Source organism: Cupressus sempervirens, chromosome 6 (assembly GCF_028749045.1).
Source record: "Cupressus sempervirens isolate cs-2001-9-10 chromosome 6, ASM2874904v1, whole genome shotgun sequence".
NCBI lineage: Eukaryota > Viridiplantae > Streptophyta > Pinopsida > Cupressales > Cupressaceae > Cupressus > Cupressus sempervirens.
In genome coordinates this window covers 329,066,807-329,092,439 of record NC_143123.1, presented here as the reverse complement: position 1 = coordinate 329,092,439, position 25,633 = coordinate 329,066,807, and the positions used below count along the sequence as shown (strand labels likewise).

The window sequence follows — 25,633 nt, the reverse complement described above, 5'->3', positions numbered from 1 at the left end:
GTTTGATGAATATAGAATCTAGATGCATCCCGTGTCACACAAAAAAACAATGAAATATCGAACAACACTCAAACAGAGATGTGAATCTGAATTTGTGAAGACTTGATGAATGTTTCCAGTGATTAATTGATGAAGACCCCTGAAGTCTTTCTCTTCCTTTTGTGAATGACAAGATGATAATATCAATGGTAGTGGATATTAATAGCATTTTCTTAAACGGTGTGGAATGTGGGGGCTCGGCCCATTAGTACCCTAAGCTTAGGGCAAGCCTTTGAAAAAAATGAACTATTTATTGTAGCTCTTTTATGGAGGAGGCCAGTTTGAGCATTAGAGTACAGATTGCAGTTGTCTGTAACTAGTCATTTATTCTTACACTCTGGTGACTGTCCAGCTTGCCTTGAGATTCTTGTTGGGAATAAAGCGGAGAAAACTGTGTAAATCATGTCCCAACAAATATTGCATTGACAAGATAAGTTTGAAAGCCGCCTCTGCAAAGATTATGTGGAAGCACCTGCGATTAGTAATTCGAATGAATGGAAACTGCTATAAAAATAAAATCATAGTTTTGAGTATTTGATTTTTTAGCAACAGTTGGAGTTTGAGAATTTGACATTTGCCTGTGATGTATAAATTTTTGAAATGTTTCTTGGAAACAAAATGGATATTTAAACAGTTACCTTTTCGGGACCTTTTTGTTTGACAGCTGACTACTTTTTGCAGATCAACAAGAACGTGACCAGTGAAGGGCTCGGAAGTGTTGCATCTCGTGAACACTTGCATAGAGGCGATGATTCTACCACATAAATGGTCCAGGATATACAAGAACCGCTAGTGTTCAAGTACTAGAATGTGTTTGAAATGTGGTCAACTAGCCCCACAGCTAATAAGCAAGGTGTACTAGTTAGTATTAGTTCAATGGAAATATGTTGGCTATTCAATAGTAATCTTTCTCCTATAAAATAAGTTCATGGCAAAATTATTCTTACATTACAATCACGACATTCTTTTGGATTTATTTATTTTTATTTTAAAAGTTTTTATGATCTTTATCTTGTTTAAAAAAATATTTTGGTCTTTGACATATTATGATTATGAAAATAATACTATATTTTTTTCAAGACTTGTCTTAAAAAACACTAGTCTTTGACATATTATGATTATGAAAATAAAACTATTATTTTTTCAAAACTCAATTACTTGCTAAGTGAGTTCCAAAATGACTATTCTCTTAGAAGGATTGAAGAAGCTATCCAAGAACAAATAGTACAAAATTTTCTTTTGGCAAACAATTTTGGACCACACATAAGGATCCATCAAAATAACCTTTTGGAAAAAGCCTCTTTCAAATGAAGTCCAATTAGAATAAGAAATGAAATGACAGATTATAAGAATACCAAGGCCAATATAGCACTTGCGGTTGATGTTACCTTCACTTTAACAATAATGAAATAACATTGAAGAAAGCAATGGAAGCAAATGCAAATGCCAAACAAACTAAGAGTAAGGATGATTGAACATAAATGATATGATAAATGAAGAAAAATTAATCGTACAAAAGCTCACTCCAACAAATGTAGTATAGTTGAAATATAATTTATTTTTCTGTTTGGGGCAAACAAATATAACCTCAACCATAAAAGAATTCATGAATATTCATCAAACAAAATTTTGGTGAACATAACTAGAAATGAGGAGAAATGTTGCAAAATAAGATAAGATAAAACATTTAAAAGAAAAGAAAATATGGCATTTAAATATATTCAAACACAATTAAGGCACTGAAAGTAACAAAAAAGACAATGGAAGGATAGCAAATATAGGCTTTGAATTAGTTGTGAGTAGTGAAATATACTATAAGAGCCTAATTAGTAAAAGCTTATTTGCCAATTTGTCAAATAAAGATGTAAGGGGATGAGAAAGAGACGTTTTTCATTTTTACCTTCTACATAATACTATAACAAATTACTTTGATCCTACCAAATGGTGAGAGATGCTTCATTTTTCCTTCATTGCTATGACAAGCTACACAAATCTTACTAATGGTCCCTCTTCTTACATCATCCCAAATTTATAAATACACATTAAAGTCATACTAAATGATAATTATATATGTTTATCTATAATATAATGGTTCCTCTTCCTAGGTTATTAATTACTTAACACAAAAATATTTTAGTCACATGAATGATCACTCAATAATCTCATCTTCACTTTTGGTTGTTCAATCATTAAAATTTACATATTTACTTTTGTGTTAATCTATGTTTGTCTTTACATTAATATCTAGTGAATTTTTGTTTGTCTTGTACAAACTTCTTACCATGGATACATTAACTCTAAATCTTTAATTAGTACCCATCAACAATATCTCATTAATGGTTTAAATGTCTTATTCTTGGGTGACATGATTGTTTCTTTTATTGAAAATTTAAAGGGATGGAATTTCTATGGGAGTTAGAGATTTCGCTTTCCATAAGGATTAAATTGTTGTCAATAGAACACAACTCTAAGTTGATATATAATTGATGTAGTCAAACGCTTAGTGAAGGACAAATGATCTTTATTGGAGATATCTAGTGTTTAGTGGTAAAATGGAAGCACTTTAATGAGGTGTAGGGCTCCACTTTATGCCACTAAGCCATTCAAATATGTTCGTGAGGGAAAGATGGAATCTCCTAACATGATCCCTTTTGAATCCAAACTAGATTAGCAAGGCCCAAAAGAGAAAGGGTGCCAATACTGAATTTGAATTGTAGGAAATAATATAATACGAGGAAATGCACTCGTAAGCCTATGTGTGATAGTGTTTATGCAAAATTGAACGAATTAATTAAATAATATAGACTTGGATGCTAAGTGTATACAATCAACCCAATTAAGATGTAGATCTAGGATAAATATATGAAAGGAAATAAAATATAAATGTGCACCTTGAAATATGTAGTAGAGGATGTATTTTAGCTATGAAAATTGTTGATTTGAGCCTATTTTAGAGTATCAAACTATAGATTTTAAAATGAAATGATGAAAGGAACAAAACTTAGAAATCATTTTTCTAGAAAAACAACAGTCTAGGCCGACCTGGAGGCTCATATTCTCGCGAGGTTGATGTGTACCAAGGGCACTATAAAAAAGTTAAACTAACATATCTAAGAATCTCTAAGGGAGTTATTTCAAGATCCACATTTCCAATTCTGTTATCTTGCTCCTACACATAGACAAACTTGGTTTTAGGGTTTTGATGGGTGGGGGGTGGCTTGCCTTGGTCAAGCCTTAAATTGAGGAGTCAACCTTGAAACATAAATGTATATAAAGGAAACAAGATAAATGTAAGTATTTTCCTTGCTTCTAGAAACCCTTGTCAATAAGGATTTGTCATGGTGTATGTTGTAGATGTTGAATTTGGTATGAAGGATGTAGGATATCTCACAATTGCAATGGATCTAATATAATCCCATCATGGAGCCATGGATGTAAGTGTACATCAATGAAGAAGATGAGGAACGTAAATCTCCTCCTTAGATGGCCAACAATATGCTAGATCTTAAAGAGGAAGATATGGTGAGAATAGGAGAAAAATAACATTGAGTAGAGATCCATCCATTGTCTAGGAAGTCACTAAAAGATGGATGCTAAAAGGTCTCAAAAAAAAAAAAGTGCATCCATTTTAAGATGATATATTTAGTCCCCACTTTAGTGGGAGTATGAGTTGCCTCAAACTCATAGTAAAAAACATGATCTTATCGTGACTTAGGAGGCAAAGAAATCATCAAGCTACAAAAAATAAAATAACTCAAAAATCATACCAACCCAGCTAAAATAATTCCTAGCCATATTCAGAATATGCATTTTCCCCTTAGAGACTTGAGTCTTCATCATATCCTAAAATCATAATGTGTGTGTGTGTGTGTGTGTGTGTGTGTGTGTGAGAGAGAGAGAGAGAGAGAGAGAGAGGAGTGTGATTAACTTTCCTAGTAAGGTTTGTGTTCCCTATTGTGAAGCACACAAAAAGGAGATAGGATTGGAAAGTCTAGTGGGTTTGTGTGTCCGATAGTCAATCCCATGTAAACAAAAAGGGGGAGGATCAAATGGCCTAACAGGTTTGTGTGCTCCTTATGATATAGTACTCCTTATATCACAAGAATGGTTTGTATATGTGTTAGGATAGGTCAAATGGTCTAGAAAGTGTGTGTGGCATGCTAGTCAACCAATCCAAGACATGTATAAAGAGAGAGTAGTTGGTACTAGCAAGTTGTTTCATGCTAACATGCTCTACATGATGTGTTTGGAAAATAAAAATATATGAAAAATATAAGGGGACTGTATATGCCCCCCTTAAGATGGAAAAATAATTTCTTATTTTAACATCTTAAGGAAGTGATGAAGAAGGATAAAGCAATTTCAACATCAAAATAATATCCACAAGCAACACCCAATTCAAATCAAAGAGGCCATAGCTCTTGTGAGGTTATGGAAGGGTAGAATGCAAACACCATGCAAGAAGTGATAGAGGAAATCCTTGAAAAGGAGGATACACTATTATGAGGCTTCTAGGTAAGTGATCTATCTACAATGAAAATTCAATTGTAGGGTTAGACATCACATGCTAAAGAAATAAGACTCAACCAAAGGAAATAGTAGATCTGTGAGAAATTAAGAAGGAAGGATATGATTCCCTTACCCCCACCCCACCCAAGTAAAACAACAAGAGGGGAAAAAACAATCTAAAACCTATTATGCTACTCACAAAGAAAAGCATGTATCACAATGAGCCCCCAAGAAGAAGGTCAACAATGTTACATCGTGTGGAGAAACATAATAGGGACTTTAAATGTTATTTAAAGAAATTAGAAGTAAAAGAGAGTTCATTATAAGGAGATATGTGAATAACCTCATGATTAATGAGTTGTTAGATCTTGTAATGTAAAGCTTGACAATTATTAGTAGACTAATCATGATAATGGTGATACATGCAAAAGAGAAGATTCATAAGTTTTATATTATGCTTCTTTCTACGTTTAGGTCTGGTAATAACCTTAGCATGAAGAATTTTAGGTAATATTATTTCTTGATTAATATAATAAGATATGTCAAAAGGGGTTGTAGACAAAGAATGAGATTCAATACTTTGTTACGTACATCCTAAATTATGATTGACAATGGAATGAAAAGATTTCTCATGCGCCGCATTGCCTAAGGGAATGTTATTTTTGTGATGTTTTCCAAAGTCATCCTCAATGAATCTATGATAACCAAGACCAAAAAAGGATTGTATATCACTAGGTTTGATAGATTCAAAATGAGGAGAAGTAGCAACAAGGTTGTTAGAAAGGAGAGTTATTTTAGATTTCATTAGTGAAAGATTATTACTTGTATACTCTCCAATAAAAGTTGGATTAATATATAATTTACCCCAAACGTCTTTTGAAAGAACACTTGTAGAAGGAGGGTCATCATTAGATTCTTGATTTTGTCTTTTCTCAACATTTAGACAACTATTTGGTTTAGTATCTGCATGAAGAATGTACATCTCATTATTATAGATAAACTTGACTTTTTTATCAATAGTTGAAGAAACAACATGCATAACATGTAACCAAGCTCTACCCAAAAGAAGGTTCTAATTAAGAGGTCTAGGTATAACATGAATATGAGTATTTAGAATAATTGGACCTACTTTGATAGTTAAAATTGATGGTGCCTAAAGTTTTCTTAGAAACATTATCAAAGCCATGACTAGGATTATTGTCAGGTTTGATATGTTAAAGATCAATGCTAATTTCTTTGAGCATGTCTATACTACAAATATTAAGCCCAAATCCATTATCAACTAAGGTTTGATGAACACGGTTACAATTGATTAGGACAACTACCATAAGAGCATCATAGATGTCTTGAATCTCTTGAGAAGGTAAATCATCATGAGTAAACACAAATTGAGGTGGGATTGATGTAGCATTCATGCATTGTAAAAAGGCATTCAGGAGTGGATAAAACTTTTTTCAAGGCTTCATGATGTGTAGATGTTTAAATAAGTTCCTAGAGAGAAATCTTGGTAGGGGTATTATGTAATTGTGATACCAAATCATAATCCAACCCAAGATTTTGAAAAATATGGCGGGGGGAGGTGGATGGGTGGGGGAGGAAGAGCGGGTTTAGAAGGTGGAAGATAAGTAGTAGGTTGAGGATTGTTCCTTGTATGATAGGTTTAAGAAACCATATGATAATCCTTAGAATCACTAGATTCCCCTTTAAGAGTTATGGAAGGACAACCCTTAAGAGCGATGAGAGGTGTATTCAATTAATCATAACCCTTGAGAGTGAGGATAGGTTGAGCTATATTAACTTGATTAAGAGCTTTCCTCTCCATATACTCATCACTAGAAGGGAGGTCATTAAGGGAACTATCATTATCCTCTTTTCCCAAGGAATCCTTAGAATAGGGATTGTGGATTTCCATTAACGGTTCCTCTCAATTAGGATAGGGATTGTGGATTTTCATTAATGGTTCCTCTCAATTAGGAGAATCAAATGAAGGAACTATCACATTGATAAAAGTATTTATAATATCTTCTTTTTTCTCTAAAATGTCTAAGAGGAGGACATATGCTAGGAGAAGAAGAAACATCAAGATTTTCATGTCAAAATGAAAACATATCAATCATCATGTTATAACTTTTGTGAGGGAGAGAATAGTCAACATATTTATCTAGAGGTTCATCCCAATAGTGACATTATCAATAGAAGGAACATTTCTATCAATAAATCACACCATAGAAGAATGATCATTAATTAAAGTAAGTTTCGTGAAGTGGGGAGGACTACAAGATTATATGGGACCGTCCTCAACCAATGCATCCCCATAGTCAAGATCTACATTAGGAGGGCCAATATCATTTTGTCACTCATCTCCATAAAGTGGAAGATAATATGGTAAATCGAAGTTAATAGGAGGGTGATGCTTTATGTCAAAGATAAGGGAATGGTGTTTGGAAAATTCTTTAAAATATTTATGCAAATTAGAAAAAGATAAGTGTATATATAGTAGGTACCACTAATCATTTTTTCATGAAAATGTATGTAAGATCCCATAAACATTTGAAAAATAAAGCATGGAAATTATATACTCAATGTTCCAAAATCCATAAACAAAGAACAATCTAGCTAAATATTATTAATGCAAAGAAGACTAGATCTAGATTCACAACAAAAAGATAAATAATTTTAAACATAAAGGAGATATTCAAGAAAGAAATATCTAACTCCAACAAAGAGGATAAGAAAACAACCAATGTAAATGACCCGACTCCAATAAGATAGATATTTACATATTTCTTATCCTCTTTGTTGGAGATAGATATTTCTTTACATTGCTAAGCGTGTACAATCAACCCAATTAAGATATAGATCTAGGATAAAGATATGAAAGGAAATAAAATATAAAAGACTCACCTTGAAATATGTAGTAGAGGATGTATTTTAGCTCCAAAAATAACATATCCAAGGTTGTTTCTAAATATTTTACTAAGAATTTTTGAATGAAATGGCAAAAGGAAAAAAACCCATAAATTATTTTTCTTGAAAAGAAGCAAGGCCTAGGTAGACCTGGAGGGTCGAATTACCATGAGGGTGATGTGTACGAGGGGCACTGTAACAAAGTCAAACCAACTTCTCCAAGAATTTCTTGGTGAGTTATTTCCATATCCACGTTCAGAATTATACTATTATGCTCCTATACACACATAAACTTGGTTTTGGGGTTCAGGTTGGGAGGCTCGCCTTGGTCAAGCCCTAGATTGATGAATCAATCTTGAAATGTAAATGTAAATGTATGTGGAAACAAGATAAATTTAATTATTCACCTTGTTTGTAGAAATCCTTATCAATAAGGATTTTCCATGGTGTATCTTGTAGATGTTGAATTCGATATGAAGGATGTAGGATATTTCCACGATAGAAATGGATCTACTAAAATCTTAATGGAGCCATGGATGTAAGTGTACATCAATGAAGAAGATGAAGAATGTAGATATCCTCTTTTGAAGGCCAACAAAATGTTTGATCTTTAAGAGGAAATGTTAACAAAATATCCTTGGATGCTTGAAGAAAACTTGCTTGCTTGAATGCTTAAATGCCTTGAGCTCTAGAATACCTTGTTTGCTTGATGATTTTTGTATGCTTGATGATAATGAGATGTGAAAATGAAGCCTCAAACCCTTTGAAAACAACTCATGTCATTTGGCGAGTAAAATAAAATAATTGGAAAGTTTGAGACACTTTAGACCCCGCAGTCCAAAATACTTTAGGACAAGGTCAAATTGGGGAAGGTAGAGGTCAACCCGGTTGACCTTGACCAGACCAAATCAACCTAGTTTACTTAGAGTAGAGAAAAGAGGAAGAAAAAGCTCCTAGAGGTCTCAAATACTATAGTGGTGAAAGAAAAAGAAATGGTGTAGAATAGGACAAAAAGAACATTGAGTAGAGATCCATCCATGGTCCAAGAAGTCACTAAACAATGGGTGCTAAAAGCTCTTAAAAGGAAAGTGTGTCCATTTTATGATGGTACATCTATAAAATTCTTTTGGGGCTAGAGATTTTTTTTACTAACCACATCTATAAGGAGGGTAATATGGTGGAAAATATTATGGAAGCTTTAGATCCTAAGATGTTAGAGAAAGAAATATGTTTTCCCTCCCTAGGTTCAAATTCTCTTGTAGGGATAAAGTATAATAGTCAATATTCACAATGATGGTTGATGTTTATCAGTGGTAGCTATGGTGTTTATTGTGTACTATTGTGTTATGGAATAGAACATGTATTTATAAGGAGTTTGAAAAAGGGGCAAGACATTTTTTAATTAAAAAAGTGTAGGTGTATTGGGAATTAGGAATGACAAGAAGAAAGAGTGACGTGGACACTTTAAATGAGTTGATGAACCCATGTGATAGAATTAAAAAATAAAAAATTGTTACGGTGGGAAGAGGCCATAGGATTCACATGTACATTATCGATGACTTCTTTATGGTGAGATGACACCATTTATAAATATCCCAAAAGAGTATTTTTAAGGGATACTTTTTAATGCATCATTTAGAAATGATTTAACTTGCCATGCAAGTTTGAATTAAATTTAAGTTGTGTAATGTGATGTACTATCTGCACAAGAAGAGATATACAAAATCCTAAAGAAATCATTACCTCAAAGATGACACAACCAACTCATATTCCTACCATATATTATGGTTTTTGACATTTGGTTTTATTAGCCACGATGAAGTTTATAATTATGGATTTTGGGTTGGCTTGCTTGTGATTTTGGGTGTTTCTAATACTTGTGGAGACCACATTAGAATTTAATCAAGTAAGAATAATGAGTCTTAAAATGATGCCACTATGTGGCATGTGTTCTATGGGGGTGGTTTCTTAATTTATTAAGAACATCAATGGCTATGAGGAAGCTTTTTGTGTTCAATTCACAACCTTTGGGAGAATAGGAGAGTTACAGTGGATAAGATTTCATTTGAAGTAAATAAGGTCATTACTTTATAGGCTATAAGTTGCCCACCATAAAAAGGAAGTGCAAAAAGATGATTTACATTGTAGATAATGAAAGCCTAAATATTTTTTTAGAGGGAATGATGCTCTTGTCAAATTATAGTTATGTGGAGCCTAAATAGACCCAGATGTTAATTTTTCCCATTCTATTTGACCTAATTCACCCCCCATGTTTTTGTACAAGGGTTTGCATCAATGGCTTGTGATGACGTCAAGGGGAAATGCCTCTTGAAGGCTCCAGAGGAAGATCCCTAGACATGATCCCTATCACGATATAAGGCTAGGCAAAAATGAATTTATTGTTAGAAAATGTGTTGGTAGCTATTTTTCTATAAGACAACATATTCTAGCCCTAATTTTGTAACCACCATGAGTCTTGTATAAATTGGCTTAGGGTTAGGGTTTTTATGATGTATGTTGATGTAGTAGCTTCTTGCAGCAAAATTGAGTTGCAAAGGATTATAGATTGTGTTGACCCTACAAGTTGCATTGGCATGAAGATGTTGGTATCTCTAAGTTTTGTTGTCTATTAGTGTAAAAAACTTAAACATATATAAGGCAGAGTCAATCGGTCATCACTGTGACTAAGTTACTCTATAAATTTTGAGTCATGTAAAGACTTGTAAATAATCATGTATATTCCAAGCTCTACAGGAGCTAAGCACATCTTTGATCGTCAAGTACTTTCAATAGAAGTCAAGTACAGTGAATATTGAGAAAATAGTGCACATAGATGATAAGTCATACAGAAGGAGTTGAGTCAATTAAGGTCTAATAACAACATGTAGAATAGCTACAACTAAGCATTAGAGACAATATGTGCCAAGTAAACATGTTTGGAATGGTACAAATTTTGAGGTAAATCATTTCGAGCCAACATGTTAATGGCATTTAATGATCATAGAGCATTATGATGGTTGTTATGTGTTTTAACATGGATCGTCGATACATATGAGGGATGAATAACCAATTAGATGAAAAGGAATAAAGGGAAGCATCTAGAAGACTCTACAGATTTCTTTAAAAGGGAAGATCCAAACCTTATTTTTATATATAGTGTGGATGATAATGCGAGTGTGTAAAGGAAGCGAAGTATTATGCAAAGAAGCTAAGTTTTGGATGTTGTATGCAAAATTTGTAAAGAAAATAGAGTTAACAACCCAATGAGGTAGTGAAGGATAGAGAAAAGGCATATCAGATCAGAGATTAGAAGGAGGAGATTCGTAATCACCAATTGTAAGTATAAATCAAAGGATCAGGTAAGAAATCAATTTTGATAGATTGAATCAAGGAAAATCTCTTAACATAGTGGTTTTAACAAACCTTTTTAAATCTCTTAACAAAGTCCTTACTTCATTCTAAGTGTTAAATACTTTAATCAAGGTAGACCTAACAGTCTTATATAGCTTTTAATAGAGCAGACCCCTTACAGGGTAGATCATTAGAAGTGATCAAATTGTCCTAACAAGATAACTTTGTTACTGCAGTAGTGAGGATTTTTGGGTGTCATCCCCACCCTAGTTTTACCTTCACCTTGAAGGTTTTATGGGTTACCAAAATCTTTTGTGTTATGTGTTTACATTTCATGGATGTGAGCTATAGTTAGATTTATTTCAGCATTTGATATTTCAAGTCATGATATGCATACACTAGATATGAGATGGTTAACTTGGTGAATATAGTAAAGTTGTTTTGAAAGATAAAAGTTTAATATATTTTTATTTACCCCCCCGCTCTCAGTATGTAATTTTTCCAATAAAATTTCAAAAATTTGGAATAAAAACATTGGCTCTCTTGAAAGAAGTTTAACAACTTGTGAGTTCAGATCTTGGAGATGGAGGCTTACAAATTGAGAAAGATCATTGACAATCAAATGATTGGCATCCATCTTGTACTGCAACAACTTGAAGCAACAAGAGAGGAATTGAGGAAATCCCTAAGAAATAGAAAGGATATGGCCATTCAATAAAATTACACACTTTATCAAGACCTTAATACACAAGGATTGCTTAACACTGGAAATTCTAATGAAAGTGATGCAACCATTGCAGATCTATTAGAGAAGAATTGTATTTAGAATGAAGAAGTTAGAGGACTAAAAAGAGATCATGAAATGCAATCAATAAGGCTGTGTGAAGTGAGCAAACAAAAGAAGAAAGTTGAAGAAGAAAAATTTTTGGCTAAAGAAGACAAAAGATGAATGGCTATTAGACTTGAAGAAAGTTCATCTGATGTACAATTGCTAACAAACACTTAGCTAGCCATGATGAATCGATTGATGCTTGCAAATCATGAACTAAATAGGAAAGACATGGAGATAGAAAATTTGAGATTATAGAGTGACCTACTGAGGAATGAGTTAAGATTTGAGAAAGATCTTGTGGAAAGGATAAACAAGCCCAATGAAACAATGGGATACTTTAAAGAGATAATGAGATCACCTAGGTCATCTGGCAACACCTCTAGATTAGGACATATAAAGAAACATTCATCTACTGAAAAAGGAGAATCATCCAAGAGTGAAGAGCTAAGGAATGCAAAATCAAAAGGAAAACCTACATGCTATAATTGTGGTAAACTTGGACATACTGTAAACATTTGTAGGAGAAAGATTGGTATGCAAAACCCTAAATCTAAGTTTTCTAGTTACTATTTTTATTGCAAGAAGCAAGGACATCAATTACATGAGTGTAGATCAAAGATGAACAACACACCTACTACACTTAGTTTTGAGGGATATTGTTACAATTGTCAAAATTTTGGACATTAAGCATATGAATGCACATCATAGGAAAAATCTAATTGGACAACTAGAAGATATGTCAATACACCTAAGAAAGTTTGTTCTAATTGTCACAAGGTTGAACATGTGAGTAAGAATTGTAGGACTTGAGTTCTAGTACCAATCAATGAAGAAATCAAAGGTAAAGGAAAAGTGGATGTTGAACAAAAAAAGGAGATGAATCAAACCTGGAAGAAAAAGGTGGAAGCTAGAAGCAGTGGAATAAATGAATTCAAGATCACCCAATCCAATGGAGAAGGTGATCACACCACCTCAAGCTAAATTAGAAACGTATGCAAGGAACTATATACTTAATGACTTATTTTACATCAATTCCTAACATAAATGTGCCAAAATTCATATCTACATGAGACAAGATGCATTAGAACAAATTAATGGAAAGAGTAGTGCAATAGAATCATTTATATTTTGGATGTCGAGCATCAGTAAAAACTATCTATATTTATTGAGCATTGCAATATGGACTGAGTAACCCTAATGACCAAATAATATATAGGTTGAGTTAGATGAAATTGACTGAGCTATATAATGGTGATCGAGACAACTAGATTGCACCTAACAAAGTACACAACATTTATGGAAGACCTAACTTGAATGAATGGAAGTATATATTGTAAATTTGAAGGCATTTTATGCACCTTGCATTCAAATTTTGAGAACATAGAGCGATTTGAGAAATTTGTGAAGCAATTTTCAAAGGCGATTGGAAGAAAATTAGCAATGGAAGAGTGATCAAGTATTGATCTTAAAGTTGTGCTAAGTTTATCAGAAAGAAAAATTTCAAAACACTAACACATGAAAATGGAATCATCATCATCAGTAGCAAAGAATCAAGGAGAAGAGGTAAGAAATATTAAATTGGTGAAGAGTGACACTTTTCCTCCACCTAAGTATTGTGTTATTCCTGGAACTACTATTAAAGGAGACTCAATGGGTGTGTTATCACCAATACCACCTAAGGCCATTATTATTCATGATGTGAGTAGTTTTTATATGTGCAAAATTGGTGAAGTTGGAGACTATGAGGTTCATGTGGGATACAAGAAATTGTGTGATAAAGGAATATTAAAGGATGAGTTAAAAATTGTGAAGAGGAAAGGATTAACTAGAGCCCTAGATTTTCAAATAAATTTCAAAATTGAATGGATTAAAGTTGTGTTGAGTAGAATTCATGATACAGAGTTGTGGTTAGAGGAAGGATTGATAAGATTACAAAGAAGATGATACATTCTATTATTGGTTACTATCAACATTTTACAAAAAGAAGACAATTTGTTGCTAAAGAAAAGAAGCTATTGAGGAAAATACCAAAGCCGAGTGGAATGGACGTGGGTTGTCTACTTCTACCGTCACTGATCCATTGATCGAATTTGTAGTGAGAATGATCTCTCATAAGTTTAATTAGTCAAGCCAACTCAATAGTGTGTCGTGTATGGCAGTTGATCAAGTGTGGATGATTGTGATGAAGGATCATGAAAATGATCTTGCCAAGTTACAATAATTGCAACTAGAAGAGAACTTGACATAAATCAAGAAAGCAAATAATTCAATGTGCACGTTTAGATCATTTATTATGTGTATTTTCTTTTACACTCATAATTTTTTTTTGACTATTAGGAATGTTTTATGGGAACAAAACAAACCTGCTACAAGGAAGATTAGTGAGTATATAACACATTCGAGACACAATTGTGAGAATGTTCTATATGGATATTTTGAAGAATTCAAACAAATATGAGAAAAAGACTAAGGATACTAGCATCATTAGTTGAGAAGCATTATAATGATATATGTTTTCTAGTTGATACTAATAACACATTTGTACATGTAGTTAAGCTGAGGGTAGCCTGGCTTAAACCATTGGCTATGAAATTGAGATTGATGATGTGAGTGCAGCTATTAGTGCACTATTAAATGAGAAAATTGATGCAAAGGATGAACCCTTTAGAAAATATGAATTAGAAAAAGCTACAATAATTGTAAACATCAATATTGCTTCTACTGATAAGAAAAGGAAGAAAATGATTAAAAACCTAGACAAAAAGCTAAGCACACAAAAAAAGGCAAATAACCTTTAATGTTGACACAAGGTCTTAGAGAGGATAAAGAAAATGAAAATGATTTAGAGGAAGAAGAAGAGAGTGCATAGAAATAGGGTAAAGCCCTAGCACTAGTCACCACACCAGTGAAGAAGGCCAAAACAATGAAAGCTAGTGAGCCTAAGGTGAGGAAGGTTGCAAAGAAGGCAACATCTAAGCCACTTGCTTCTCTTGCATCACAAATATTGAGGACTAGGGAAACAACAATAGCTAGTGTCGAGCCACCATTAAAGAAAGGAGTGGTAAAGATAACAAAACCAGGTGGTAGAAGTGTAGTGAAAAGGAAAATGTTGGCCACTATAAGCCAAACAAAGAGGAGAAGGTTAGTGAAGTAGAGAGATATTGAAGAGGAAGATACAGAGAGGACCAAGTTTGATGAACCTAGTCACCATTGAGTCATTGTACCTACAAAGCTGAGAAGTATTGACGTAGTATGTGCCAACATTATAAACTTTGTAAGACTATAAGGTTTTAGATATTTAATGTATGAGACATTGAGTAATGATGAAAAATCTAAGGTAGAGGAGGCTGTGTTAGAAATGATGGCTAACAATAAGCCAAAACCTATAGAATTTGAAAATAAGATTCCAAATGATTTGTATAGTAGACTTAATGGAAAGTGAAAAAAAGAAACACAAATTGAGAGGAAAATAAGAGAAGGCACATTAGCCAAGATTATGCCTGAGTTGATGAATAAGAAAAATAAAATATTTTTGGAGAAGTATAGGAACTGATTTGTTACTAGATTTAGAGCATTTATGATTTTACAAAATAAAATTAAGGTTGTTGTATAGTAGAATGAATTATTGTGGAAGACCATTTTTTGACTGATAATAGGAGGACTTGAACAAGAAAAAGAAACAAACATGATAACTATTGAAGACATTCACAATGATGAAGAAGATTCAGGTGTGCCGAGCCCATAGGGAAATGTATCACCTATTCATGATACTACATCTGATACTCATGTATTACAAAAAATAAAAGACTATCCCAAGGAAGGAGAAACACCAGTCCAAATTATTGATTTCAATGAACAAATAAAGAAGATGGAGCAATAAAAACAATAGGTTTCTCAAATCAAAACATTGATAATAGACAACAAGGAGTCAGTAAAGGAGAAACAAGAACTAAAGGAACTAGAAAAGGACAAAAATGTAGAACCCTCTACTATAGGTCAAACAAGACCACATGTCTCAAGACCTTAGGATGAGGGAACTAAGGGGACTATACAAAAAGAAGCAAAAAAAGAAAATGTGAATGTAGTCTCGAGCACTATTGCTATTCTCAACATTGAAATACAAGTGAGACTGAGTGGTGAAACCCCCTCACCTACTCTAGCAGTGCCGAACAATAGCACTCCAAAGAAAGAAAAATGAAAGAAGAAGAAAAGACAAATCTATAGGCAATACTATTACTTTGGGTGAAGTTATAGAAATACCAAAATGGGATCTAAACAATCTCACTTTTGAACATATTATCATCTTATAAGATATTTTAAAAAGAAAGAAAATGCAAGAAGAGATGAAAAGAGAATAGCAACAGACACAAGTGTTGCATGATATCAAGGACATATTTGTTGATGCCTTTGATATATAGACCATTACTGAAAGGCCCCCATTATCTTTTAGTTGTTGCAAATTGATGAAAAAGTCAGCACTAAGGATATTGAAGCAAATGAAAAACTAATGGCCTAGTCTGAAAACAAGTTTGAAAAGAAAGTAATTGAGAAACTTTTTACTATTATTGTAGTAAGAAAAGTAGAGTTGTAGGCACTAATATAGAATCTAGAAGAAGTTGCAAAGAAGGTACAAGATCTATACAATATTCTTTGTGGTGTGCCAAGATTTACTAATGAATTTTAGGCAAACATTTAGACGATTCAAGCTGACATGAAGCTATCAAGAAGTTCTATCTCTTGGTCAGCTAAATCAAGCTCAATGCACATGGATGATTGGTTGATCTACACATAGAAAATAGCAGAATGAGGGCCAAACTTATTTCCATCAAGTCCATGTTGATACCTCGCTTGGAGGTTACATAACATGAGTTGGCTTCAGCAAGGGATCTAGTTCAAAGAGATCATAATATTTCTATTACTGATAGCTTGCTTGATTTGGTTGCACATCTGGAGATAAAGATTCATGTTTTGGAATCAATAAGAAGCACATGGGATCATGCTCTAGCTATGATCATTTAAACTCACAAAATGTTCATTGACAAATATGGCTTGATTCCCTCTACACAACCCTAGCAAAAAATGCCTTAGTAACATATATTGTATGCTATGAGATTAGTGTGTAAAGAAAATCAAAACAAATCTAATATTCAAAAACTAAAATAAACAACAATATGTATGATAAGAAAAAGGAAATACTGTAGAGGAAGGAAAACCAAAAATGGTAAGTTCCCCAATTGTGACCTTGATATTTTGATGTGTTTAAGCGATGGTGGATGGGTGCTCAAATGTGCTTCAATATTTCTATGGATAGGAGCCTTCAGAGGGGTAAAACATGGTGTATGGGGTAAAGATGGATTCTTACATGGTAAGGGTAAGTTTTGATGATTTGTTCTTCAAAGGGACATTATAAGTTTTCATGAGAGTTGGATCATTTGTAAGAGGGGAAGGTTCCAATTTATAGGCCAAGGGGTAGTGATATGGAGGGCCAAGATGCAAATATGGAGGTTTGATGAGGAAGGGCTAGGATACAAGGAAGGGGAAGCACATGGATTGTGCTTCTTCAAATCCATAGCCTTGTGGCGACTATCACAAGGGGATTGGATAGGGGAAGTGGGTCAATAATGAAGGGTCAAAGGGAGTTATAAGGAAGGAGTGTGGAAAATGGATGTAAGAGGAATTATTGAGTCATTAATGCTCTTGGATAGGAATTTAAGAGGATGGGGAGGACTTTGACTTTGGCTTGGGTTAGAAAGTCTTAACCCTTGCTTAAGGTTGTGCACAAGTTTAGGAGGCAGATTAGGCTTAGCTTAGGAGGGTATTATGATGCAAGTGGCTTAGCATTAATAAGATAGCTTAATTAGTTGGCTAAGTGGGGTTAGCATGGGTAAATGTGTTAGATTTGGATAATGATAGGGTTTAAATGATTTATTAAACAAAAGGGGATTTGGGATTAAATTAAATAGATTTATGCATTTATTTAATTTAATAGAGGAATAGAGATTTAATTGATAATTTGACTTTGGGTTTTCCTTTGATTTTATCAATTGGATTATAGTTAATTAAATGAATTAGTTAACTAGCGGATGATGATTAATTAATTATATAGAAAATATTTAATCAATAATGTCCTAGAAGATGACTAAATAAGATTACTTAGAGATGTAATCAAATTTAGGTGTCTACATTTTGCCCCTCTTTGACATAGTGTTGGGAAAACACTATTTCAAAGAAGTTTGAACATAAATCATGCAGAGAATATGTATAGGGTAACAGGGTTTCCCTAGTCTCAAGTAGAAGACGAGAGACTGGACTGTGTGATGCCCCCTCAGGAAGGTAATGGGAAGAGAAGATGAGGCTCAATGACTTCTTGAAAAGGTATAACAAGTCGACATGAGTAGAGGCACAAAGAGACTAAAAGATTGTTAAAATGATAATAATATTACAAAAATTACATACTCAGGGGATAAAAAGGGGGCCTAGAGGGGTCATAGAGGGAATTAGGGCACCACAGGGGGCCTATAAGAGGGTCCAAGAGAGCTAGAAAGGAGTAACTACTCTCATATTTACAACAATATGTTGCTAGTTTTGAGCTCTAATTTGGAAGACATGATGGTGGTGTAGGGACAACTAGAGCATCAAGAAAACATGGTACAATGAGTATGGGCATGTCAAACACCAAACCAATTAGTAGGAGCTAAAACTTTTCTTTTGTGATTTTGATTTTTTCTATTATATTGTTCCCAAAAAATCAAAAAAGTGTTCCCGTAGGCACAAGTTCAGCAAGATTGCTCTAGGGATTAGTGGGATTGAAATACCAAGAAAGGGCCAAGAAAAATGAAGAAAAAGAGGGTTGGAAGCCATTTTTATGGGAAAGGGAATTTGGTTTACAACTCTCACGGGTTAGCGATCTTAGCTTACAATTTTTGCAAGATAGCAATATGGCTCACAAGAAAGTGTTCCCGTTAGCGAGAAGGAAGTCTCACTATCTAAGGGAGTGAAAGCTAAAATTCAACATGGGAACAAGAAAGGGTTTTACTAGGGAGGGATAAATAGGAGATGTGCTCCTGCTATGATCTATAATTGTGGGAACATGGGGACAAGGAGGGGTTGTGGGAACGTAATCCCACTTACAAGAATGTGGGTAAAGGTTTTTTAGTGTTTTGAGGGGTAAAGGGAGGGTTATGAAATAGAGGTAGAATGGGTTAATGGAAAGTAGTATCAACTAATGTTTGATGTTTTTTGGATGTAGTGGTCATTGGATGTGTTGGTATTGTGAGAGAAATGTGTTGTGGTACTGCACTCTGGAGAACAGTTCACACCAGTGGACTAGGCTAGGATTGACATGATCAGGCTAGGATATCTAGCTAGATTTCCACATACATGCACATACATGGCAATGGTGAGAACATTATGTGAGCATTGGCAGAGTGAGATAGGGATATTTCATCTACCAATAGGCAAGATGACCATCACCTTGGAGCATGTCTACAAGATCTTTCGACTGCCAGTGTTGTGTGTGCTAGTAATGGTAGATAGGGGAGTCATAGGAGATCTCGTGGGGGTAATTCATGTTGGATCAATACTTGGATTGGGTGGTCATAGAGCAACAAATATATTTATGTGTGTGGGCTAGTGTCGGGGTATATATCCCCAAATACTGGTGGGATAGGAGTGACACTTGCGATGATTTCTACGATTATTCGAATCATAGACAAGGGAGTCCTAGCTACATGGGGGCTCACTAATATTAGTAGAGTTATACAGGGATTTACATCAGATTATGTATTAAGGCACCATCAAGAGAGGAGCATGGGTTTTTTGACCCTACTATAAGTCTGGGCTTGGGAGCATATTGCAGTTTTTAGACCAATTTGGCAGAGGGACATGTAACTGAAGGACCCTATGGTATACAACTGGGGAGATCCACTGAGATACCACCATACTAAGGAGATGGTCGACTAGCAAGTTTGGATCAATGTGATCTAGGCAGTGGCATGAAATTCATACATAGGTCTTAGGCCATGGGCAAAGGAGAGGCAACAACTATCATACACCATTTCATTGTATTTCATTTTTGGTCGGTGGGAGTAAATAGTCGAGTAGTATCAACCAAATAGGGTGTTGCAACAATTTGGATGGCCACTAGGATGTGCCAGAGGATCTAATCTAGTACCAAAGAGTGACCAAGGAGTCAACACTTTTTGGGCCACCTCTACAAAGAGAGGGTTTATTTCAGGCACGGTGGGATCTGGTGCCCTAGGATTGGGACTAGTTTAGTGAGGTTGCAGATGATGGGTCCACTCAAAGATACAAGGATTAGTTACAACACCTGAGGCTAGTGGGGAGGGTACAAGTGACTAGGGCAGATGTGGTGGCAGGGGAGATTGCTTGAGTGATGAGGAGAGGGAGCTACTAGGTGAGGGGCTTGAGATAGCAGGTAGAGGCTATGATGTAGGGGGAGGTGCCAAAGAGGAGGAGGTGGAGGGAGGGAGGGAGAGGAGGAGGGGAGACAAGAGGAGGGAAAATAGGAGGAGGTGAGGCCATATAGGAGGGAGGAGAGGGGGCCCAAGGGCCAGTTGGGTGAAGGAGGAGAAGGATCATCCACAGATGGAGGAGATGGGGATTAGTAGAGAGATATGCATCCATGTAGCAGGAACAAGAGGCTATGAGCCAACTATTTCAGGATACTCAACAAGAGAGGGACCCACTCAGAGTTGAACGAGATGAGTTTTGGTGGGAGTGGGATGTGACTTAGGGACAACTAGATTGAGAAGAGATTAAGATGAGAGTATTGCAGTTGGAGTTAGGTGGTTGGAGGGGAGATTGGAGGTGGTGGATTCAAAGAGGGAGAGGCTCTAGGAGAGGATAGATATTGTTCAAGAGGAGAGAGATAGGTTGGTGGTGGAGGTGGTGATTCTAAGGGGATAGATGGCGGTGGGGGAGGGTTGGAGGAGTTGAGGTGACTAAGGGGGGAGGTGGAGGATCTGCGTGAGATAGAGGCTTTCTACAAGGGGGAGATACCATGTAGTTATTCCAATAGAGAGGATCGAGCATTATAGGTGGCTAACATGGTTGGGTACAACTAGCACACACACAAGCATGCAGGGTGGTGGGGAGAATGGGTGGAGTACTAGGGGCTCACAGAGGACTAGTGGGTCTCAATGAATAGGACAAAGCCTTAGATTAGGGTAGAGCTAGAGAAGGGAGAGGGGGATAGCTAGGAGGAGAGATGAGGTAGAGAGTTTAGGGATAGGAGGAGGGAGGATGAGGCCATTGCCACCACCAGCAGTGGCATAAATTATAGATAGGGATCCTTATGGGTCCCATGGAGAGGAGGTGATGGATGAGGATACAGATGAATAGTGATATGTTGCAGTTTTGGTGATTGTCAATATATTTTTGATGTATAGATACATATTTTTGCAGGCACAAACCCAAACGTATTTGTATGGACATATGTACTATATGGACATGGATTGGACTATGATGGAAATTTTTTTTGTATTCTTTCAGGGGTGGGTAATGCATTCTTTATTCTTTGGAAGATATACATATATATATATATATATATATATATATATGATGAGCATTCTTTAGGGTGGGATATGTGTGTAATGAGGATTGTGCCTATGGGTTTTATTTTGTCGTATGTTTTTATGAAATGTATGTGGATATATGTATGAGATGGATTGAGGTGTGATGCAAAATGTTAGGCTTTACATGAGATTTATGATGGTACTAACACTTTTTGATGCAAGTTGAGATGTTTTATATGAGATGTATGATACTACTAACACTTTGTGATGCTTTATAGGAGATGTATGAGATGTATGATGGTATTGACATTGTGATGTTGTTTATGGTTTATACAAGATGCAAAGAATGATAATGTAGAAAATGAACCTAAAAACTATGATGATGCAAATGGTAACTAAAATGAACCTAAAATTATGATGATGCAAATGGTAACTAAAATGAACATAAAATTATGATGATACAAAAGTGGATAGCTAAAATGAACCTAGAACTATGATGATGCAAAAGGATAACTAAAATAAACCTAAAAAATATGATGATGCAAATGAGAACTAAAATGAACCTAAAGACTATGATGATGCAAAAATGGATAGCTAAAATAAACCTAAAAACTATGATGATGCAAATGGTAACTAAAATGAAGCTAAATTTATGACTATGCAAATGGTAACTAAAAGAAATCTAACACTATGATGAGGAAAATGGTAATAAAATGAACCTAAAAATTATGATGATGCAAATGGGAACTAAAATGAACATAAAGACTATGATGATGCAAAAATGGATAGCTAAAATGAACCTAAGAACAATGATGATGCAAAAGGATAACTAAAATAAGCCTAAAAACTACAATGATGCAAATAAGAACTAAAATGAGCCTAAAGAATGTGATGATGCAAAATGATAATGAAACTTAAAGAGACAATGGTAATGAAAGGATGTGATGTAAATGCAAGTATTATGGTAGGGAAGTGATTGTGGGAATAGGGGGGGTGGGTAGGATGGATGTGTAGCATATCATTGATCAACCATAGCCTTAATTATGGGGGTGGAGGGGGGCGGGGGGGGGGGAGGGGTGGCTGAATGTGCACAACTTTCAACATAAGTAGTGGGAGGTAGGAGATCTAGGGAGAGTTTATGAGTTAGGGGATGGGGGGAAAGGGGAAAGAGATAGCTATTAGAGCAGACCTGTGTGGTGGAGTGGAACGAGATAGGAAAGATAGGAAAATTGGGGATTATTCAGGAAGTAGAAACTAGAGGAAAGATAGGACAAATGTGTATGGTGATAGGAACATGTAGGATTGGTAGTATGGATGGTGGTGAAAGTGAGATGAGGGAGATAAAAGTAATGGGGGGGTGAAATTATGCTTGAAGCTTAAGGGTGGGGTACTTTGTAAAGAAGTACCAACATGTAGTTTGAGTACTTAGTTTGATATAGGAATATTGGGGATATGCCAAGGTTTCCAAGAACAACACGGCTTGTACACCAATATTACATAGGATTGACTCGAACAAGCATGCAAGGATTGCCCTAGTATCACAAATAAATCCCAAAGGAATCAAAGTGGAAATGATACTAGGTGATCCACAAGAAAACAATATTTCCCAATTGCACCATGTGATAAGAAATGATCATATGTTTGGAACATGCAAGGGGCACATCTAATTGACTCAAAAGTAGAAAAATGCCCGATCAAGACTTCGCTCTCTAATTGTCCCATTTGAAACTCACCATGATATAAAATATTATGGCAACCTTGAGGAGGGAACAACCAAATTGATTAGAAAAGATATTTTAACAACCAAAAAGTGAAATCCAATGTTGAAAGAAAGAATAAATCCATAAATAGTATCCTTTTGTAAAAAAGATTGATAGGATTGGATACTGACAGACCAAGATCAAACATGAGAAAGGATGCATCTTGCAAGGACATATCAATAATATTTGGGGCTATGACGAGTCTAGTAATGAAAATTTTTTGAGGATAATTCTTTGATGACAAGAGATCTTGCATAATAATTAATGAAAGTACTTATCCAAGATAACAAAAAATTATGACCAAGCATGGACTAACATGAACAAACAAGAGACATACAATTGAACTAAGTGATGGATTAACTACAAAGATATATACAAAAAACTAATGAAGGGATTTAAAAGGACTACTATACCAAAGTTCAGAGGGATGGGGCACTTAGTATGATAGGTGAGTGGTTGTATGTATAATGGAAAAAAGCTCAAGACAAGGAGGTAGCAAGAAAATGCTGATATGGGACATAGATTATAATATAGGGGTATGACACATATATGATATAGGTGATAATTTGCAAAGATATGATATAGGAGATATAATACATGTGGTAGGATACATGGATATGATACACATGGTAAGGGGCATGATAAAATACACTTCTTTGATACAATTTCCAAGCTTAGGGAAGGGGATAGTGATAGTGATAGTGATATTGATAGTGTGGTGATGGGATTGTTGGAACACCTTGGATAAATGGGAAGATGGGTGTAATCACCTAAAAATGGTCATCTAGACTATTAGCCCCCTTCTCAGCATTTTGGCTAAATTAATTTAATCATTTACCTAGACCAAATTGCTAATAATCAATTTATTTGATTATAACCTATAGTTTGACTATGCTATCCTAAGTTCATTATTTGATTAAAAGAACATGTCCCCTTTTAATTAAATAAAAGACCCCATTCTTCTAACCCACTTAAAGTGCACACATAAAGTCCTTTTTCTATTTTGCAATTAAAAGAAAAGGCTTTGTGACTTTTGTCTTATATGACAAGTCAACTTATATTCTATTGGTTGACATGTGTGTGCACATGGATCACTCCTCTTTTTGAATTCCACCATTGATCATCCACCATCTTCATCTTGATCTCTACCGTCCATAAATCTTTAAAAGGGAGAGAGCTTTCCCCCTCAATCCATCCATCTTTTGAACATTGTTATGCTGCAGGTTTTCTAACAAGTTTTCTTTGGAGCTTTGTGGAGAACTTCTCTTCCTTGTCTACATTCTCTCATCCATGGCATTTTAGCTTAGATTCATGTTGCATGTTAGTTTAGCTTCTATTTTGCAATAATCTCTCACATAGCTTAATATTTGGATTGTAACACTCTCATTCATATTCTAGCATAGCTGCATTTGACATTCTCATTCTAGCTTAATCTTCATTTGCATTGCATCCTTGAGGAACTCCTTGGGACATTTGCATTCTTGCATCTTGTCTTTGGAACCTCCCATTGCATGGTTTACTAGCAAGAAGAGTATCTCTAAGGCTCATCTGAGAGCCTTTTTATTCTTGAAATATACTCTCTTGCACTCCGTGGATAGGGAGCTCTAAGCCGACATCCAAGCATTCCAAACACATGGAATCGTTTGGATAGAAGGGTTTAGAGTGGGACACTTTCGAGTGTACATTTTTGGCACCCACCATGGGGCTTGAATCAAGTTCTAGCTCCATTTGCTTCCATTTGCCCATGGTGGGCGCCAAAAATGTACACTCAAAAGTGTCCCACTCTAAACCCTTCTATCCAAACGATTCCATGTGTTTGGAATGCTTGGATGCCGACTTAGAGCTCCCTATCCACAGAGTGCAAGAGAGTATATTTCAAGAATAAAAAGGCTCTCAGATGAGCCTTAGAGATACTCTTCTTGCTAGTAAACCATGCAATGGGAGGTTCCAAAGACAAGATGCAAGAATGCAAATGTCCCAAGGAGTTCCTCAAGGATGCAATGCAAATGAAGATTAAGCTAGAATGAGAATGTCAAATGCAGCTATGCTAGAATATGAATGAGAGTGTTACAATCCAAATATTAAGCTATGTGAGAGATTATTGCAAAATAGAAGCTAAACTAACATGCAACATGAATCTAAGCTAAAATGCCATGGATGAGAGAATGTAGACAAGGAAGAGAAGTTCTCCACAAAGCTCCAAAGAAAACCTGTTAGAAAACCTGCAGCATAACAATGTTCAAAAGATGGATGGATGCTTTGAGGGGGAAAGCTCTCTCCCTTTTAAAGATGTATGGACGGTAGAGATCAAGATGAAGATGGTGGATGATCAACGATGGAATTTGAAAATAGGAGTGATCCATGTGCACACACAAGTCAACCAATAGAATATAAGTTGACTTGTCATATAAGACAAAATTCACAAAGCCTTTTCTTTTAATTGCAAAATAGAAAAAGGACTTTATGTGTGCACTTTAAGTGGGTTAGAAGAATGGGGTCTTTTATTTAATTAAAAGGGGACATGTTCTTTTAATCAAATAATGAACTTAGGATAGCATAGTCAAACTATAGGTTATAATCAAATAAATTGATTATTAGCAATTTGGTCTAGGTAAATGATTAAATTAATTTAGCCAAAATGCTGAGAAGGGGGCTAATAGTCTAGATGACCATTTTTAGGTGATTACAATGGGCAATGA

General features: G+C 35.1%; 1 protein-coding gene across 5 annotated transcripts in view; it reads left to right on the top strand.

The window, feature by feature from the left end:
* LOC149552499 (calcium-transporting ATPase 5, plasma membrane-type-like) overlaps nt 1-1,118 on the top strand; it is a 325,070-nt gene extending 323,952 nt beyond the window's left edge. For all 5 annotated transcript variants that reach the window (XR_016352944.1, XM_089788076.1, XM_089788075.1 and 2 more), the window contains exon 35: nt 721-1,118. Coding sequence is in view for 4 of the 5 variants with exons in the window: in XM_089788076.1 (XP_089644202.1) it covers nt 721-743 (23 nt within the window). In the remaining variant the exon portion in view is untranslated. The remainder of the gene's footprint in view (nt 1-720) is intronic.
* Nucleotides 1,119-25,633: the final 24,515 nt, after the last annotated feature.